The 17,846-nt window shown below is 41.9% G+C and overlaps 1 protein-coding gene across 16 annotated transcripts in view; it reads left to right on the top strand.

Annotated features, from left to right (window-relative positions):
• Mbnl1 (muscleblind like splicing regulator 1) overlaps positions 1-17,846 on the top strand; it is a 161,401-nt gene that overhangs the window by 46,755 nt on the left and 96,800 nt on the right. Inside the window, exon 2 of one of the 16 annotated variants that reach the window (XM_078043546.1) lies at positions 13,580-13,698. The exons of 13 other annotated variants lie outside the window; for them this stretch is intronic. In XM_078043546.1, the coding sequence (XP_077899672.1) occupies positions 13,693-13,698 (6 nt within the window). In that variant the 5' untranslated portion in view covers positions 13,580-13,692. Of the gene's footprint in view, positions 1-11,670; positions 11,694-13,579; positions 13,699-16,931; positions 16,957-17,846 lie in introns of those variants that run through there. 2 more of the 16 variants (XM_078043543.1, XM_040269983.2) reach the window with 2 other exon arrangements.

Raw genomic sequence — 17,846 nt, 5'->3', positions numbered from 1 at the left:
GCTGCTAGCCACCCTGTGGCCTCAGCAGACAGAGGGTTTGATTCTTCTTCTCCCGGAGTCCCTCACCTTCCGATAGCCCTCACACGAGGCCTCCTTCATGAAGTGGATGGTTTCTTCCTTCACATTTCCTTGCCTTTTGTGTCCTATAGAATAAATCATATTATGCTGAATTTTACGGCCAGTCTGTGTTTTCCCCCTCTGGTTCATAAGCTCCTTAAGACTGGGTGGCTTACATTCATCACCTCTGTATGCATGGTGTCATGAATATCCTTGGCATTCATTAAGTGTTGAGTGGGTTGAAAGCGGTGTTTCCTCCTGACCATGACCAGTAATTACCCATGGATTTTATGTGCCTTTGAATCCAACTTCAGAGAATTTCTTTTCAGGAGATGGGACACTGGCCAGACAGCAGTGTGACTCCTCATACGTGCTATCTCTGAGGATTCCAGCGCCCTTCATTCATGGTGGTCCTCATTAGTCATGCTGCCATGGCACGGTCAGGGTCACTGGTGGTTCTGTGGATGGACACGTTTGGAGCAGGCCTTGATCTGGACCCCTGCTGCGTTTGTATGTCACCCTGTGCTGGCAGCACGTGGGGGCCTGGCCAGCCTCCCTGACACAGTGACTAGTTTCTGCAGCCCGTGTTTCAGAGGGATTGTAGACTGGTCTCTGCAGGGCACAGTCCACAGGGGTGCTAATAAACTTTGCCAACTCATTGTGTGCAGTGTCCTATGGCTTGCCTCCCCTTCAGGGGCTGTGGGGAGGGACACCCTGGCCAAGGCAGCAGCGTGAGTAGAGCTGTGGCTGTCTCTGTTTTGACCCTATTGAGAGAATCAACAGCAGCTTTGCTTAGATCCGTGTTGATTATGAGAGTTACTCTCTGAAAACCTGACTACCATCATTACTTTGTTTTTAATATAGAACTAATAATAGTAACAAAGATATGTGGTATTTGTAGAAAGTTGTAAGTGCCATTACACTTTACTTTCTCCTCACTCTTAGTTTTGGGGGAAAAAATTGTTTTATCTTTCAAAAGTGAATATGGTGCTGCAAATTTTCACACTGAAATAGAAAGGAGATCTGAGCTTCTAAAGCATGGCTCTGCCGATTGTTCACCTGCTCATTATTTTTCCCTCCAACAAATTTTAGGACCTCTGTGATATGAGCTATATTTAAAAGAAGTGAAAAGTTCTATAGAGTTAAAAAAAAATGTTCCAGATTATGCATTGGTGCCAGCAGTACTGACAATTAAGTGTTTGAGGAGAAACCCACATTTATCCACTTTGAAGAAGGATCATCAGGAGGGATTAAACATTTAGTACTTGAGGCTCATTAAGGGTTAGAGTGGAGTAATTATGTGTGTAGCTGGTAACATGCTACAATCTGCACGTGAACATGAAGATAGACTCCTGGCTCTGTCAGGAGCTTCCCAGATTGTAGAAGTCATCTGCTTCCAGAGTAAGTTCTGCTGTCCCATTATTTTAGATCAGCCCTGCTTGTCTGCACACAGCGTGTTTTCAGAGAAGAGAAGCTTTATAATAATCTTTAGAAAATACGGACTTACAGAACTTGGCCTGAGCGGTACTTCGTGTGTTGAGCAGTGGGTTTTGTTCACACGGTGTTTGAAAGACGCATGTGTGAGAACCTTCACACTGCATTCTCTTGGCTTGTGGGTAATTCATGGCTGGTCCAATTTTCTAATCTTGCAAGTTGGGAAGTGATTAGAATACTCTAAGGACTGCAGATGGAGCTGGTGTTGTTCTTCATCAGAATTCTCAGGAGCTTCCTATCAGTCACTCAGCTTTGGTATATTTCAATCCTGATTCCTAATTGTATTTGCACACTGGCACATTCATTTCAGAAGAAAATGTAGTCCGATCTGCTTTCCAAACCACTGGAGGAGATAGTGGTAGTTGTTTTATCCTGAGGGCTTTTGTCGCTATTGTTCTTTCTTTGTAAAATCTGCGCATATCAGTTTTCTCCTAAGACAATCTCTTAATCCCTAACCAAGAGCCGATTCATTCTTATTTTAGAAAAGTCAGGTGATATCCTGTTGTGCAGATATTTGAAAAATAATGAGAAACATGGCTACCAAGTTATTTTATGGCATAAAAGTGCAGTGACCAGAGGGCCACGGTAGAACTCTGCCCCATGCCCATCTGGACAACTTCGATCAGGCTTATAACTCCAGCTGCACTTTCTGGAAGCTTCTGAAAGCAGAGGCGAATACCTTGGTTATCTTTGGATGTTACCTGCCATGAGATTGCCCAGGAGAGGCCCCCAGCAAACGTTCCTTGACCCAGATGGGGTTTAAAGTGGGAGGGAGTGTGGACTGTCACCTGACACAGCTGCTCCCCACCCTGCCAAAATCTCCCTTGCCCCCACCCCTGGGTTTGAGAAACATTTAATTACAGTCATTATTGTTGTGAATGAGGTCACACATTTGATTAAAAATGGATGCCATCACCTTTTCGAAGGACCACGTCAAAGACAGGAAAAGTAGAGTTGCGTCAGAACCCTGAAATTGTTTGACTTGAATTTATTTTCACTTTTAACTAACCGTGATATCACAAAGATAAAAACAAATAAAGTCTACATTTTCTTCTCAGTCTGATAACTGTTTGGCTGGAAAAATGTCAATTTCGTTGAATAACAGATTGGTTATTTTGTGTACTAGACAGCAGTATCATTCATTGATTATTTTTTTTCCAGTTTTAACCACAAATTCTGAGGGTTTTTCTCCCCTAGGCAGTAGATTGAAAAAGTGACATTTTTTTTTCTGCCATTTATAAGAGTTAAGAGTAGAAATCAATAGTTAAATTGACCTGATAAAAGATTTCTGTTCCCTGCTGTTGAGACAAGAAGAACGCTGGGAAGCAGCATGCTGTGTGGGACAAGGCCCTGCGCCACCCATGTGAATTCAGCACAGGACAGTGCTGATCAGTTACATTTGTCCCCGCAACCCTGTTAAGCCAGGACTCTTTAAGAAACGGGCTGCAGGTTCTTGTGAGCCAGACTCCTCAACAGGTCAGCCACGGGCGGAGTTGGGACATGCTGGTTCACTTCACACATGAGCAGTTGGGGTAGAATTTGTCTTCTCCATGTTGTTCATCTCTGGTTGCTTCTCTTTAGCATTATTTTTTGCATGCCTTGTGAAACATGGATGCTATACTTAATTTAAAACTTTTATCTAAATATACTTATTATTATTTTACCTAAATATACTTATTATCTAAATATACATGTTGTTCATTAGACAATTATTAAATGATAAAATGATAAAAGAATTTATAAGGTGATAGGATCAATGTATAAATCTAAATCCCCTTTTATGTATATATGGTTTGTTTAGCTATACTTATTTATTCAGTGCTATTGCACGAATATTCTAAAGTAATGTTTTTAAAGCAATAGTGAAAAGATTCTAATATTAGTGAGAACCCTCATATACATATATCTGTATATATATTCATTAAGTATAAACAGTTAAAAAGGGATGTATGGAGGATGGAGAAATTTGTTCCCTTTTCCTTTCTGGTCAATATTTATTCACCTTTTGCATGACATGTGGTTTGAATAGGACATGCAAAAATAATTCCCCATTTTGGCTTCGTGTTTATTGTTCACCCAGATCAACTAGTTTCTTTTAGCTGTGCTTTGGTCTCTAGTTAGACATAAATCCTCTAGTGTGTCCCCGAGGGAGGAATAGTTAACAGAAAAATTACTTACTAATCGCAGTTCATGGATCATATGTAAAGAATACTTACTGAGTGTCAGTTGTCATTCATAGAGAGCCGGTTTCCTTGCAGAATCTCTTTGAGTTACTTATTCATCCTCAGTGTCTTTTGCACAGTAGCTACATTCCTCAGGAGGTCATTAATTTCAGATGTAAGTCGACAGGTATTTGTTTATAGAGTCCTGTGTATAACAGACAATGTCAGTTGCATCTTTTCTTTGCTTACCTGCCTCCCTTCCAGCTTGTGGGCCCCACACTCTGCATGAGTAATTCACAGAAGGTTGTAAGAAGGATGTGCAGGAACTAGCTCACACAGCTGCTTCAAGTTGGCTATGGAAGGAGTATTTACACTAGGGAAATTGGCAGAGGTTACCATCCAGGGGCCTTTCCTCTCCAGCCATCCATTAAACCTTTAGTAGCACTCACTTTTTTTGGGGGGGGTACTTTGGGAATTGAGCCCAGAGGTACTTTACCACTGAGTCACATCCCCAGTCCTTTTTTTTTTTTTTTTTTTTTTGAGACAGAGTCTTTATTTAAATTGCCGAGTCTGGCCTTGAACTTGAGATCCTCCTGCCTCAGTCCCCAAGTCTCTGGGATTACAGGTGGATGCTATCATGCCCAGCCATTAGCACTCACTGTTTACAGTTCTCTCTGTCCTTGGGAAAAATAATTAATTCTATGGGAATAGCCATGTAGAGTTTTCTTTCCTGATTTTTCCCCCTACACTGAAACACTCAGAACATTCTTTTTTTTTTTTTTGTGGTTGTTTTTTTTTTTAATTTTAATTTTTTTTTTATTGGTTGTTCACAACATTACAAAGCTCTTGACATATCATATTTCATACATTAGATTGAAGTGGGTTATGAACTCCCAATTTTACCCCAAATGCAGATTGCAGAATCACGTCGGTTACACATCCACAATCAGAACATTCTTTATTATACCACTTGCCTGCCAAGTGCCTGTGAGTTACTTCAACCTCTGAGCCTCAGTGTCCTTACCTGTAAGACCGGGAGAAGACGACTTGCCTTGGGGGATGATGTGAGGTTTGTCTTATTAGAAAGGTTAATCTTAGTGTCCCTGCCTAGTGGCCTCGCACACAGTGAATGCTCTCATAATGCTGCCTGTGTCTTGATTACCACAGTGCCCCTCGGTGTCCCTTAGGGTTGCTCACGGGCCCTTATCCTACCCCTCAAGGGTGCCGCATCCTCTGATGTTCAAGTCCTTATTTAAATTCCTGCAGTGTTTGCATGTAAGCTGAGTTCACCCTCCTGTATGCTTTAAATTTTCTCTAGATTGCTTACACTATCTAACACCATCAAACGCTAAGGAAATAGTTATGATATTGTATTATTTAGGGAATCATGACCAAAAAAATCCCTGTCCATGTTCAGTGTGGACACAGGGTTGTTTTGTTTTTGTTTATACTTTCTGTCTGGTTGGTTGAAGGCATGGAGGTGGAACCTGAGGATGTGGAGGCGTGACTGTATATGTTTATTGATCCCTCGCTGAGTCTAGTGGGTCATCTATGGAGAATCAGTGCCTCTCACATGGAATAGTGTTGAACACACAGGCCTGGGGAACATGGCTTCCTGTGGCGTTCCACCTGATGTCTTTCTGCCTTGGATTTTCTTTCTGATGAGAGTTTGGTGAACCTCCATATTTAGATTTGGTTTAGAGCATCCCTCCTCACCCTTGCCCTCTCCACCCTGCTGTGTCCTCTGCTGCCGCAGCTTGTGTACATCATACTCTACCTGTGCTTGGAGTCACCTCAAGCAGCTCCCTGCAGCTCAGGGTTGGAGTTCATGGCCTGAGCTGGACTGCTTCTGCGTCCTTATCATTTGGTCACAGAGACTTGACACATGGCGGACTCACCAGAAACAGATGTGGTCCGGCTGGGAGTTGAAGGGATAAGACCTGAACTTTGCCCCTGGAGACCTGGCTGCTTGTTTGAGAAGAGATAATGTATTCACACACGTGTGACACAGGGGTGAACACGTCATTACATGGCATGGTAATGACCCCTACAACCTTAACATTTTTAGTTTATCATTCATTTTTATATACATGAGTTTTTTTATATTAACCAGTTATTTCCATGCTACACCTGTGAACATTCCTGTTCACAGATATAAATGCATTGCGTTAGGCCAGCCAGACCAGCCTGTCAGTAGCAGAGCACATTTTGTGACTTCAACTCAGATATAAAGTATAGCTTTGTTACTTGCCCAGGCATTAACTCATTCTATTTTTCTGTTTGTTTTTATTTTTTGGTCACTTTTCCATCATCATGATAATTTTTAAACATGCAAAATTAGAGAAGACCTTCTGAGCACCTTCATGTCCACCTGAAGTCCCATATGCGCATGCTGCGCAGCTGCTCACCCCCTGGCCTTGGGGGTCCCTGGGTCTCTGTGTGCCTCTGTCAGCATTTTGACCATTTAACTTATTCCCTCCACGTGCCTTTTATCCCTGAATTATGGCAAAGTAAATTTCAGCTGCATACAGTTTCCCGTGTAAACTCTTCAGTAGTATTTCCAGCAGATAAGAACTTGTCTAAATGTGACTCTCTCCAGATCTGTCAGATCAACAGTTCTCATCATATCCTGTGTGCACTTCGAGGGCCTCTCTCCCTGCACTGGAAGGGAAAGCAGTGTTTCTCAGCTGTCGCTCAGGCAGCCGCATCTAAACAAAGTCTTTTAAGATTCTTTGTTTCTGTGTCTCAATTCCTGCGTCTGTTTTCCTCTTAATGCCATTATTTGTTAAAAAATTCAGATCGTTGTCCTGAAAAACGATCTGAAATTCTGAAATCAGCAGACTGCTTCTTCTCTGTAGTGTCATTTATTTTGTCTCCTTCCATCACCCTTGTTTTTTTGCACCTGAACTTGGAGCTGGAGTTCTGTGCACCTTTGGTATTATTTCTTAGGGTTTGGGAGACCCTTCCTGGAAGGTCAGGTGTCTTGACAACATGCCAGCAGGAATAATTCCCCTGGTCCCCACTTGCTGTGGTGCTGGTCTGTCAGGGGCTGGAGTTGCCTGGCCCAGACCCTGGTGTTTCCTAGACCCAGGGCTTTTACTAGATTCTCCATCATTTTCTAGCACCATTGATTTAAAAATTTTTTGGGAGGATTACAAAGTGATGACTTCATTTCTACTGCATTTGTTACCAGAAATTCTATAAAGAACTTTTCTTGAGTTTTAATTGGTTGTTCCATTATGTAGTTTATAATCAGAAAGTAGGAAAAACACCTGATTTTTAGATTTATCAACTTTCAGATTCATGTTAATTTCTAATATAAGATCTGAATAAAGCCACACATATATTTAGAGTATTCTAATGTATCTAGAAATTCTTCTCTTAGGAATATTCTCAATTGCTCTTTCTAATCCTGTTGATTGTTTGGACTAATGTGTTTTGATAACATTACTTACCGTGGTGCCAAGAAATTTTCTCATTCTTTTTTCTTTAACTATAATATGCCTCTATATGATGGGACTTATTTGTGCAAAGATATGAACAGATATGAACCCTGCCTTTTCACAGAACACATATTTTTGGTTTGTTTTATATCCCTGGTGTGATTTTAAAAAATGGACATGTTGTCTCTGAATCTGATTTTTCTTACTATGACCTTTGATATCAGATACTATACATTTTAATTAACAGTATTTTCAACTGACTTTTAGAGTTGTAGGTCTTACTTTCAAATTAGTGGCCGTAAGGGGGGATTTGGACATTGAATTGAATTTGCTGAAGAATGCAACAACTCTTCTTTGCTGATTCCAAAGAAGAATCAGATGATTCTTTAGGGCAGTCTACATGACAATAAAGGAATTTTTAATTAATTTATTTCAAAGAAGTAAGAATTAGAAGAGAGAATATTGGGAGTGCTCCCACCTCCAAAACAAAAAGCAAATTATAGTTTTTTGTGGGTTTTTTTTGGTAATGGGGATTGAACTTAAAGGTACTTAACCACTGAGCCTCATCCCCAGCCCTTTTTATTTATTTATTTATTTATTTATTTATTTATGATTCAGGATCTTGCTTAGTTGCTTAGGGCCTTGCTGAGTTGCTGAGGCTGACTTTGAATTTGAGATCCTCCTGCCTGAGCCTCCCGAGCTGCTGGGATTAAAATGTGTCCCACCACACCTAGGAAATGCTGTGTGTTTGGTTAAGATTTTCAATTGTAGTTTTTTTTTTTTTTCTCAGAAAATGCTTTTTTTTTTTTTCCAGGTCTGTGAGCATCTTGATTGGCTGGCCAGTGTGAGCAGGAAGGGCTTCTTTTTGCCCCAGGCCTGTGGCTAGGATAAGGAATATAATACCAAGTGTGTCACATAGGCCTGGGGTTGGGGTCTATGCTGTGGTTTTGCTACACATGGTTCTGTGCTGTGAATTTTAGGATACATTATTTAACTGATCACTGTAATTCTAGAAGTCTCCTGAATATTTTCTGAAGAGCAGAAACACAGCTCTTACTCGAGTTCAGATGCTGTAACAGAACCATTACAATTATTTGGGATTATAGAGAAGACAAATTCTTGGCATGAAATTATACTATATTTTACAATTGATTAGGAAATAAGGTTGTGCTCATAAAGCCATGGTAATACATTTTATGGTGTTACAGAGAAGTGGCTGGGAAGAAAGAGGTCTTTAAAAGGAGTGGTATTCTGTTTGCTTTGCTGGAGTACCTTATCAGGAAATTTGAAAGGAGAAGAAAGATCTAAACCCTTTAATTGTGGCATCTGGTAACACTAAAGATTAGGCTGAATTTAACTTTGAAGATCAACAAAGGGTTATTTATTTATGTCCATTGAAAGAGTAGTTGCATTTTTGACTTGAGGAAGTAGCTTCATCTGAATAGCACAGAAGTTGACCAAAAAAGTTTGCTAATGCATAAATATTGACTATTTTAGTCTGTTGAAAACGGAAGGCTAGCACCAAGGAGATGGTAGTAAAGTTCTAAAAAGAGGCCCTGAAAAGTAAACGTTATGCAAATGAAAGGAATTTCAAGGGAAAAACTGAAGAGTCCAATAACAGGAAGATTAGTCATTTCTGGGAGGAAAAGAAAAAACTAGGGGGTGGGGGTAGGTGTGTTTTCAGCAGGAATGTGGCCTGAAAGTGCCTGTCCCCAGAGGCGTAGGGCAGCTCAATCAGAGCTAAGCTGGCTTTAAACAAAGAACATGAGTAGTATTTAGTATCAAATTATAAAGTTTATATTAATAATAAACAGAACAAAAAGGGAGAAGTGTCTCTCTCAGGGATTAAGAAAGCCTGTAAAAAATAAAAGAACGATGTTTACTCCTTTACAGAGCTGATTTGGCTTCGTTCAGACAGCTCTGTCAAACGTGAACAAAGAAGCTATATTTCTTTGAAAACAAGCTGAAGTTCCATCATTTTCAAGTGTTGGATAAAAATGAGCATTCTGGATGTCTTGGGTGTGTGCTTTCTTCAGGTGGAATGATGTTCACTGATGCAGTCCATTCATCTGAAAGTGAAGGAGTAGCAATTTCCAAGTATTTTAAGAATTATTTGTGTAAATTCTTAGAAACATGAATTTAAGTCTATGTATTGTACAAAAGGTTATGTTGCTCCCTGTCACTGACAATAAGAAGGTACACATGGGGTGTGTGTGTGCGTGTGTTTTCATGGAGTCTCATTAACCTCCAGGATCTACTTAGGTTCTTAGGGACATTCATGAAACACATTTTGCTGGACACATTTTCTACCACTCTGTTCTCATTGGTCAAATGGGAATATTAAAGTACCTGCCTCAGAACTCCATAGTGGGAATGAACTGAACCTCGGGCCCGTATACAGGCCTTACATAGAGGATATAGGTTTTGTGCCCTTGGTAGCAGCCTGGTAGCCTGAACGGTGCTGGCGTGTGGGAAAATGCATGATTACAGAGGAAGCCCTCAGGATGCCTTGGTCATCCACAGTGTCACGTGGTGGATCACCTGTGTCTGCCCCTGGCAGATGTAAAGCTCTTAGCTTTTACTGGCTCTCCTTTAGCAACTCTGGTAAATAACAGATTTTGTAAAATATATTTTAAATAAAGTAAAAGATGCTAGGCTTATGTAAGCATGACACAAGGAGAAAAATCTGCTCCTTTTTGTATCAGGAGAAAAATATACTGTCTTCACTTAGCGGTAGAAAATGACTTACGCATGTTGAGATGAAGATATCGAATTAATTTAGGATCCCAAGATCTGGAATATAACTTTCTGTGTTGTTTAGTTCATTGGCAGTAAGAATTTCCTGTTGATTCTGATATAAGTGGCAACACTTTTATGGCTCACGTTCACAAAGTTTTCTAGGTAAATTCTAACTCCTGCATTAATAGCCAGGTAACACAAACACTAAGTACTGCTTTGGGAGGAAAAATCCTGTTTCTCTATTTCTCTCTTTCTATTCTGTCTCTGCCCTGCATCCCAGGCATCACTGAGTGGGAAATGTTTATTTTCCAAGCTACAGAAAAATGTTATCTCCAACACCGAAAGTCTTTCCTTTTCCTGGTTTGGAAACACTAGGTCATATTGAGTCACTTGTGGATTTTCTTTAGTTTTGTTTAAAGCATAAGGTTGTGAGGACAGGGTGACTCAGGAATTGTGATGCACTGTTGGATGGCTTAGTATTAGTCCAGAATGGTGGATAGTTTAGTCTGCAGGAGAAGCTGCAGAGCACAGAATAGCCTCATCTGGTGTGCCCAAGTGTGCCTAGAATTTGTGTTTATTAATGTATTTCCAGATAAAGCCATATCTGAGGAATTAAATAAAAAGTAGACACAGTGAGAGCTGATAAGAAGCTGTTAATCATCTACAACTGTTCCTTTGATAGCATTTTAAAAGTAAAGTTTTAAAATTATTAGATACTTGAGTGTGGTTAATTGCACTGATGAGAATTAGCGAGGAAGGACTGGAGTTGCCGAGGATAAATTGAGAAGTCCACCTGCCTGTCTGCATCCATGTCTGTATCTTTTCTCTGTCTGTAGCTTTATCTGTATGTATTTGGATGGCTGCATAGATGAGTCATGAATTTTTCTGGTCTACCACTTAGTGATGCCAAGGTCATAAAAATTGTTATGATCCATCTTCTGTAAAAGCCTATGGGGTTACTTTGATTTTCTCACCCAAAGATGTTAGGATGTGCTTTTTAGAATTTTTGAATAATTTTACTGTAAATTCAGTCTTGAGATTGGAGATGGAGATAGATTTAAATCTGCTGCCAGCCAAAAGGTAAATCAAGCTTCTGCTGGTGCTGTGTGTAGCACACTACCAGGGAGTTCTGCAGCTCTGCAGTTATCTAGAGGCTGGGTACAGATTGGCACCTTCCTCCTGTAGTGACTATTGATTACAAGTCTAATGGACAGTAAATCAACTCTAAGTGACACATCACCTCAAGCTATGCCACATGGGCACCTAAATAAGGTCTTTGCTAAATGCTACCACGTGGCTGTATTTCTTAAAGCTATGGCTTAATTTTAACAGGAAAAGTGCCTTTGCCATAGGTAGGTATACTCTCTGAGGCTCTCATTGATTTTTTTTTTGTGCTGATTTATATTGTTAGGCCTAAAATAGCTGAAGATAGACAAAATTAGTCCATAAAGTTAGGCTTGCTGCCAAATTAAAGAAACAGGTTGGTTTCTCAGTCTTCCTTGGCTTCTCCTTCTCAGGTTTAGGGCTCTGGCTGCTGGATTTAACTGTCCAGTGGCTTTGTGTCCTCAAAGGGCCCTTCAAAGAAGGCCATTTCAGCTGCTGAATATGCAAGGAAGTTCTGTGGTCCAGGGATAGTTCCAGACCGTGTCTCAAAGGGGTGACCCTTGGACTTCTGAAGCTCTCTCTGAACACATGATTTTTGTCTAGCCCCTGCATATCAGTACATTGGTTTGCCAAGATGGGAGTGAAGTATTGGTGTGACTGGAAGTCCCCAAATGGAATGACAGGCATCGTGAAGGTAATGATGTTTCTTCCCTGTTGGTGCCTCTGGAGAGCTCAGAAATCCAAGGAAATGGCATTTGTCCTTGATGTTCCAGAATCTGAGATTCACATGAATTGTTTGTGACTTCCTTGAGCTAGTAAACTTCATAAGAGCAATGTGCCTCCATAAGCTTATGCACAGATTTCTGTATTTTAAATTTTTGAGAAGAAGAGGGCCATTTCAGGTTGTCCATCCTCCAGGGTTCGGGCAGCCTGACCCTCCTCATCCCCTTTCTTGAAAAGCTCTGACACTGGGTCAGCTTTCCAGAAGCAGGAAGGGGCGGGTGGAGGGGGAAGTCCAAAGCCACTCTTCAAGGGCTTCATTCCCTGGAGCCCAATTTTGCCTTTGTCCTGTGTCAGTCGTGTGACCTTGGACAACCTGGTTAACACTCTGTGCCTCAGACTGATCAGAGGCACGCATGCAAAGGAGCATCTCTACCTTGCTGGGTTCTTGTGAGTCTTCAGTCAGATAACACACACAAAGGACCTGTGGACTTTGAGGACTCAACATAACAGCTGCCAGTCAGTCTTACTGCTAGTCATTTTGTAATATCTGCCTTGTCAAAGATAAACTTTCAAATAAGCATGTAAATGAAAGCCGGAGTTAGTGCTGTATTTGTAAGGAGGGGATTTGTAGCTCCTAGAACTGTGCAGCCTGGGTTGGTAGCTCTGTGACCTGGAGGTTACATGACCCAGGGGAGCCTCAGTTTCCTGAGTTCCAGAATGGGGCCCAATCTCCTCTTCAGTGGTGTTGTGCAGATTGCATGGGACAGCATTTGTGAAGCCCTGATAGCAGCACGGGCACTGGGAAGCTGGGCTTGTGAGCACTGCTGCTGCTCCTCATTGCAGAGGTGACGATGAGAGCAATTTGAAGGACTCCTGCAAGGCCACACATCGCACTCGGGATCCGTGTTCGCAGGGATTTCAGTTTTCCTAATGAGGATTATTATTCTTTACTATGTAGGTGACACATGTCTTGGTGTTGAAGGTTCTGTAATAAATATTTAGGAAAATGTTCATCTTTTTTTTTTTTTCACTTATTCTTTGTTGAGCTAGTTAAGATATGGGAAAAAAACCCTCTTGGTGCCTTTTATATCTGTAGGATTTTAACTCTGGGTCAATCAGTTAAGTGAAGCACAGGCTTTATTAATGTTGTTACAGCTTAGCTCTGCTGTCCAGCAACATTCTGGTCCCTTGCTAAAGTTGAATGCCACTGAAAAGAAAAACAACGGATCAATAACGTCAAACGGAAATGAAATGTGGGAGCAAAGAGTTCATGGCTTGTTCTGTAAAATGTAGATCATGAGACCTGATATTTCCCCATCTGTTCTGAGTGTTGTAAAGATTAGGAATACATTAGCATTTGGGAAAAAAAAAAGAAGAAGATTCCATGCCAGGAAGGCAAATAGATTATTATGGAAGAAGTGACCAGAATTGCTTGGCAGCAATCATTTTATTAGCCTTTCTTTGATTAGCAGGAAAATTTGGGGAGATCTGTTTGCTTGTTGAGAGTGGGGAGGGTGAAGGAAAAATTTAAAAGAGAGCATCAGGGTGGCCTTACAGTAAAACAAACTTTAAACTTTGAAGAGCATGCTTTCCCATGGCACTGGAAACTTGGAATACGTATCACCTTGACTGGGGAGCAGAGCTAAGTGGGATCCCAGGGACCTGCTGTGTTGACACCCTGTGGGAAGGTGCAGGGGACTGAAAGGTCTGTGCAGATGGGAACCATCATGCTTTGGCTGGCATCTGCCAGGAGGAGGGTCTCAGTGGTCTGCTCCAGCTTCTGCCGCCGCTGCTGCTGCTAATACTGCTGGGACGGAAGAGTGGCTGACCTGGCGCATCCTTCACTCCCGTGCTCAGCAGTTCTCGGGAGATGTGGTGGAGGGGAGCCTTCAGCATCCTTCATCGCACCAGGTCCAGAGGAAGCCGTATCTTCTCTGTGGAAGACAGTTGCTGCATCGGCTGATGGATGGATGCCGGTGAGTGAACCAGGCAGGTGTGGAGCCAGGCTGCCCAGATGCCCGTGGGGTGGGCGCCCCTGGGAACCTGGCCTCTGGTGCTCTGCCCTCAGGAACTTTGCTTTAGAGAGGGGTCATGATTTTTCGCATTAGTGACGTGACCATACTCCTGAGTAAGTGTTCTATGACTAAAGTTCCCACTGTCTTCCAGCGTCACTACTTGAAGATGCTAACCCCAAAGTTTGTCGGCTGCTTCAGTGGATGCCTTTCCAAGTCATTTCTTAGTCAGTAATCAATCTCTGCTCTTGTCTTCATATTAGACTCACAAGTTAAAAAATGCCTGTTATCTGAAAGCAGTTACTTGTTCTTCATTTCCAAATGAGCTCATTCTTTTTTCACATTAGTAGATTGTAAAATTTTAAATTAGATTCTTTTGTATGCATGACTATTGCCAGGAATACTGTTTTCAATTCAGATGATGACATAAGCAAACTAGTATGAAATACACTTGTATTAGAGAGTGGCACAAGATATACCTTTGACATTAGCAGTTAACTTTTTATTGCTAATGTATTCATGTACCAATACAAGTTGGTTATCTTTAAGGTTCCTTTTATTAATCAAATGAATACTTTGAGCTATCAAAGATCTTACACTAAAATTTTCTCTCAAAGTAGACCCCTTTTTTGACAAAACAATATATGATTAGAAATGTCTATCTGCATATTTAGATGATCTTTATGATTTATATCAGACATAAATATGTACCAATCTATAGCTTATGTGCGTCTTTTGTTAAAAAATTGGAAGAAATAGGAATTTTAAGTTTTCCGTGAAGATATACACCACATTTTCCTAGAAGAATTGTTCTATGATTAATAGACATTTCATGAAAACTCTGACAGCTGTTTGGGTACTTAGAGTAAGTAACAAAGATTCTGACAAGTTATGCAGGAAGACTTGTTTAACTTCATTTTAACTTTTAATGAATTAGTCAGACCACAGGCCCCTTTAAGCACACACTCCTCTGAGCGCCTTCTCCACGTGGAGCCAGTCCGTGAGTATTTGCAGGACTTCCTGTTGCTAGGCAGACTGGGCGCCCAGATACAACTGCGCACTGGGGATACAACTGGGCATGACTTTACAAAGTTCCTTCCCTTGTGGAACTTAACAGTGGTTACGGCGATTTCCATTTAGATAATCAACTCTTATGAAACATATTTTCTTCACAATTTGATTTTTTATCTAAAAGAAGCTGGTCCCAATTTTTTTATGTTTATATGAAATGACATGCTATGTGGTCTTAATGAGTTTGTAAATCAGTGAGTGAATTCCATTTCAGATCACCAACATTTATTTACATATTTTTGAGGTTTGTTTTATTTTTTTGTCTAGATTTGCTGAAAACTGGTTTTCCTAAGTGGGAATGAGAACATAGGTGCAGAAATACAAACACATTTTTTTTTAAATTTGAGTTCATATGATTACATAATACAAGTGGTGGCTTCCAGTTCATTTCTGCCATAGGGCTCACCCCATCTTCCCCTGTCACTGATAGGTTTATAGGCTGATGTTTCAAAATTTAAAATTTTAGTCCAAACCACATAAATTTATTGAAAAAAAATGTTTTTAAGGAGAAAGTTCTTTCCTTTTTTTGAAAATCCCAGTTCTTTCAGATTTACAATACCAAGTGCTCAAGCAGTACTTGGGATGCTGTAGTGCAGGGATCCTTTCATTTGGTAACAATCTCTGAAACTTAGTTATCAGAAGTGGAGAAGCCCGAGAGGCAGCTTCACCATCTCATATGTAGCTAACAACATATATTTTGGAAGTGAGGGAAGGAAGCTGACTTTTCTCAAAAAAACAGTTATTTCAAGTAATCATGAAATCATTCGAGCAATTTGGCACCAAGGTAAAATGGATTATTGTCGTTACCTCGGATTTGAAGAAAATACAGGTCGATATGATACGTGAGGTCGAGATGCCATACACATGACTGCTGTCGGGTGTTTGGGTTTCTTCTCGCCTGTTTTTAAAGCAAGTCTGAAGCGCCTTGCGTGGTCAGTCCCCTCCACTGCTAGTCTGGAAAAAGTGAGAGTCCCTCAGTGGTGCCGGCCAGTGCCACTTGATGCGCTTTGGGTTATTAAGGTCCTGTCAGAGTGTATATTTAGTTTCTGACTTGATTTCATCCAGCTTGTCAAAGAAGAATTGTATTAGGATCTATCCTGTGGCTGCTTGGTGTTCCCTGTTACGTGGGCTCCAGGTGGGCTCCCAGAGGCTGGCGTGTCACCGCAGGGCTGGGAATGGCCTTTGAAAGCTCCAGTCTCTGCAGGGAGCCTCATGAGGGTCTCAATCCTGGGAGCCAGTGCCTCATGCCCCCTGGATTCTTTCCTTGCCCTTTCTCCCGCCCTTCCCTTTCTTATCTCTGCCCCCTTGTCCATTTGCCCCCTTTCTTCAAACTCTCCTCCCTGTCACCCCCAGCCACCCTCATCTGATCTTAGTAGCAAGTGCTGTGTTTGCTAAAATACTGTGTTGTGCTTTTCAAAACAAGTTCAGTTTTCTTTCAGTTCAAAAAAAACAGCCTGGAGTCTTTCCATTGTTTCCCTGCTTCCAGAAAAGTCCATTTTTAGTCTCCATGTCCAGGTGGCGGGCCTGGGCCTGTTTTCACTGGTGAATCTCTGACATGGAGGTTGTGAAGACAGGATGTCATCCTCTGGTGTCACTGTCACAGTTTTGGTCTCCACCCAGCAGGTGTGCTGCAGTGCATCCTCACTCCTTTCTAGAAGGAGCTCTCCACACCCTTCCCCCACGCATCCTGGCTCCCTTAGGGATATGCCAGTGGCCCTCTTCCAGGATCCCTTGCTGTTCTCCTTGCTGTCTGTGTCCTGGGAAGGCAGGGAGGGTTGGTCATCAGGTGCCTCCGAGCCCATGCTGGCTGTTCTCCTTCTCCCTGGGTCTTGTGCTGCGTGGCCCTGGCTTCTCTTCTTGGCCCCGTCTGGTCCCAGCTGGCTGCCCTCAGCCCTCAAGGGTGGGTGCTCCCTCCCTGCTGCACAGGAGGGGCGTGCTGGATGCCCCAGTGTCCTCTGTGCTTGCTTCCACTGTTAAGGCTCCCAGCTTTGGCTGTGGCTTGGGGGTCCTGCTGTCAACACCCTGCAAAACTGTCCAGCCTCGGCCCTTGGGTAGCAGCAGGTGCTGGGATTTCTGCAGGCCCTCAGGCCCGGGCAGGAAGAACGCGGCTGTTGACCCAGACCTCAGGAAACCTGCAGAAGGTGTGGGAAGGTAAGCTTCTCAGTTCTCTAGGCAGCTGCTCTAGAAGCTAGAACACCTAGCCCAGATGGAATCCAAGTGATTTTAGTGGTTAAAGAGTATCCCCTGTGTTGATGATGGAGCCAACATTGTTAATTGATCACAGAGTCCTAGATGGGGGAGTTACTTACCAAAAGCACTTTTACAAAATGTGTGGGATACTTGCAAACTCCATACTGAATGTGGCATTGAATGGGTTTTTAAAATATTTTACTCTAGTTTTTGAATTGGAATCTGTGAAGCACCTTTTTGTCTCAGAGTCTGCATTATGTATCTAGCAGGAGAATTCTGTAGATATTTAAAATGGTCAAAATGGAAATAGAATTTTTATATTTTACCAAATGCTTGTATTTTAGTAACTTCTCCATTAATACTTTAAAAAAACGGTAAATGAATATATTCCTCAAAATCTTTAAATTCCCAAATTTAATGAATTAAAAAGGAATTTGGAAGAGCAGCTCTGATCTTGGTGGTGCTGGGATAAGTTTTCATCCTTTGTCAAAAATACTGCCTGGCATTCTAAAGTCAGGGACTCTTTTCTCTTGGGCTTTACTTTATGTTTTATTAAGGGATTATCCCACCCACCCCTGCTTTTTAGGGAAAAAATATCATGCATGTGGTTATAAATCTCCTGGGTGCAGGATCTGTGTCAGGGGTGGATGCTGGCCCTGTGTGGGGGCAGAGAAGCGGGCAGGGTTGCTGGCCCCGTGTGGGGACAGAGAGGCAGGCTTATGCACATTAGAGTGAGCAAACGCGTCCCTGCTGGTGTCACAGTTCTGCACCAGCTGTGACTACGCACACCTCCTTCCCCTTTGCCCTGCCTCTGTCCACAGGTAGTGATCTGTGACGTGACATTAACACAC

This window comes from Ictidomys tridecemlineatus, chromosome 3 (genome assembly GCF_052094955.1).
Source record: "Ictidomys tridecemlineatus isolate mIctTri1 chromosome 3, mIctTri1.hap1, whole genome shotgun sequence".
NCBI classification, from domain to species: Eukaryota; Metazoa; Chordata; class Mammalia; order Rodentia; family Sciuridae; genus Ictidomys; species Ictidomys tridecemlineatus.
Note: the sequence above shows the minus strand (reverse complement) of the source record. Positions and strands in the feature narration are given on the sequence as shown.